Source organism: Lipotes vexillifer, unplaced genomic scaffold (assembly GCF_000442215.2).
Source record: "Lipotes vexillifer unplaced genomic scaffold, Lipotes_vexillifer_v1.1 scaffold988, whole genome shotgun sequence".
NCBI classification, from domain to species: domain Eukaryota; kingdom Metazoa; phylum Chordata; class Mammalia; order Artiodactyla; family Lipotidae; genus Lipotes; species Lipotes vexillifer.
This window is the reverse complement of record NW_006797916.1, coordinates 1,725,515-1,727,590: the sequence shown is the minus strand read 5'-3', so window position 1 is coordinate 1,727,590 and position 2,076 is coordinate 1,725,515. Positions and strand designations below refer to the sequence as shown.

At 56.8% G+C, this 2,076-nt stretch overlaps 1 protein-coding gene across 1 annotated transcript in view; it reads right to left on the bottom strand.

Moving 5' to 3' along the window:
• Positions 1–2,076, bottom strand: part of LOC103087717 (putative ciliary rootlet coiled-coil protein-like 3 protein) — a 74,299-nt gene that overhangs the window by 14,999 nt on the left and 57,224 nt on the right. The window contains 1 exon segment of the mRNA XM_082931480.1: positions 340–516. Within this exon segment, the coding sequence (XP_082787606.1) occupies positions 340–516 (177 nt within the window).

Here is a 2,076-nt window from a genome sequence, read left to right as displayed (position 1 = left end):
CCACCCCCCACCCCGCCGCCGCACCTCGCCTCCGGCTGGCTCAGGCCCCACCAGCTGCCTGCAGGCCCCCCGGGGGCTGTGTTCGCGCGTGTCCTAACCTTGGGGCTCAGTTCTGCATTGTTGATCTATTGAATTCCCAGGGTAGCCCTGGAAACAGGGAGGGATTTGCTCTCAAACAAGAATCTTACTGTTTGCATAGCACAGCCTACCATTTAATTAGAAAAATATGTTTTTAATTAACTTTCTCTTGACAAACACATTGGCTTATGTGAAACGAGGGAAAAATCCAGTCCATGAGAGTGAAAGATGTTGTCAAATGCAAGCCTTGCTCTAGCTCACGCTGGCCGCCTGGCAGCCTGGCCTGGACGTGGTGCAGGCAGTGGGCGGCAGGCAGTGTGGCCACGTATCCTGAGCTCACAGCGGGCTGGAAATGCTGCAGCCTGGGTTGGCTGTGAGTGGAGAGTGCCCGGGGCCTCCGGTGACTGAGGTGTGTCTGAACCCCTTCCTGGGCGCCCACTGCAATGACCAACAGGTTACAAAAATTGGGAAAGACTTTCTTCAGCTGGAGACCAGGGACTTTGAGGGTTCCCGAAAGATGGAGAGCACATGGAGGCAAGTGGCCTAAAAATAGGATAATTGCGAATTGCCAGAATTCTTAGAAAAATTGGACAAACGATGGATAGATTCTAGCACACACACTTTGCTGAACACTTGATCAAGCAGCAGAACGAACAGGGGTAGAGAATACACGAACAACATCCAGCAGAGCCGTCTGCGCCCCATGTGGAGACCCCAGGTGGGCACCTCAGAGGCCGGGGCTGGAGGGGGCAGTGGGGGTGTGGAGGGGAGGCCTCCAGGGACCAGGGTCACGGTGGGGGAGGCACCAGGAAGGCCCCCACTCCCCTGGCAGGCAAGTACCAGGGGGAGGAGCCTGAGGACAACCCCACAGCTCTGCCCTGAGGTCGGGGCCCTCACCCTCCCTATTCCTGGAACAGAAAAGTTCTGGAGGGGCCTCAGTGCTGTCTCTGCCGTTGGTCCCCACGTCTCCCCTTGGGCTCTTCCTCTCTGCCTTTCCTTGGGGTGTGAAACATCTGGCCAGAGACGCGTGAAGACCCCGATGGGTTCCTCTGCACCCACAACTGGGAATGAGACTGGACCCCCTTCTCAAAAGGAGGAAAAAAATCTATGTGAGTCGCACGCGGTCAACTGTGATTCAGGAGAGCAGTTGGTCCACGGAATCTGATCGGAGGGTCTCTAATCAAAAAGAGAACAGAGTTATTGCAGGAAAGGGGAGTCGTGTCAGAAAACGGTAACTGATGTTCTCGAGAAGGTGAGCCCAGCGGGGAGCCAGAGGGCGAACCATCTGCGGTGAAAACACTAGCGCCAGCCCGGGCCGTGGGGCGGCAGGGAGAGAAGGCAGAGCGGCTAAGACCACGGAGACCCTAAGTCCTCCCAGACTTGGTGGGAGATGCGATGAGAAGGTGAAGTTCGAGGGCAGGGAGGGGGGCAGGGCCAGAGTGCAGGGTGGGCGGCTGAGAGTTGCAGGGAGTGGGGGGAGGGGAAGAGACGGTTTCGAAGTGGAAAGAACTTGTATAAACTGAAGGTAGGTTTGATCCTGCACGCGGAGCGGGCTCCCCACGCACAGGCCAAACATTTCAAAGATCAACGGGCCCTCTGGCTCCCACTCCGGAAGGAGCAGCTCCAATAACCTAAAACACCCTCACATTTCTTGACACCGTCTGACACTGAGGTCAGAGGGCAAACAAGGCGCCTGAAATCTAAGGAAAAACAGGCCCCGCTCAGAAGAGGTGGGACGTGAGCCTGAATCAGGGAGCCATCTGTGCTCATGAAGAGCTCAGCTGACGTGTTTAACAGAACCCAACTGTGAAGGGCAGCGTTCTGAGATGGCCCGTGACCTTTGGCCGGTGTTGTCCCACGAGTTTGTGAGGTTATTGGCAAAGGGATTTGCAGCTATAATTAAGGCTCTGCCCATTGGCTCCGAGTTCACCCAAGGGGAGGGTACCCAGGTGGGCGGGCCTAGTCCATTACAGGGCCATAGGCCGGTGGGGGGGGGGG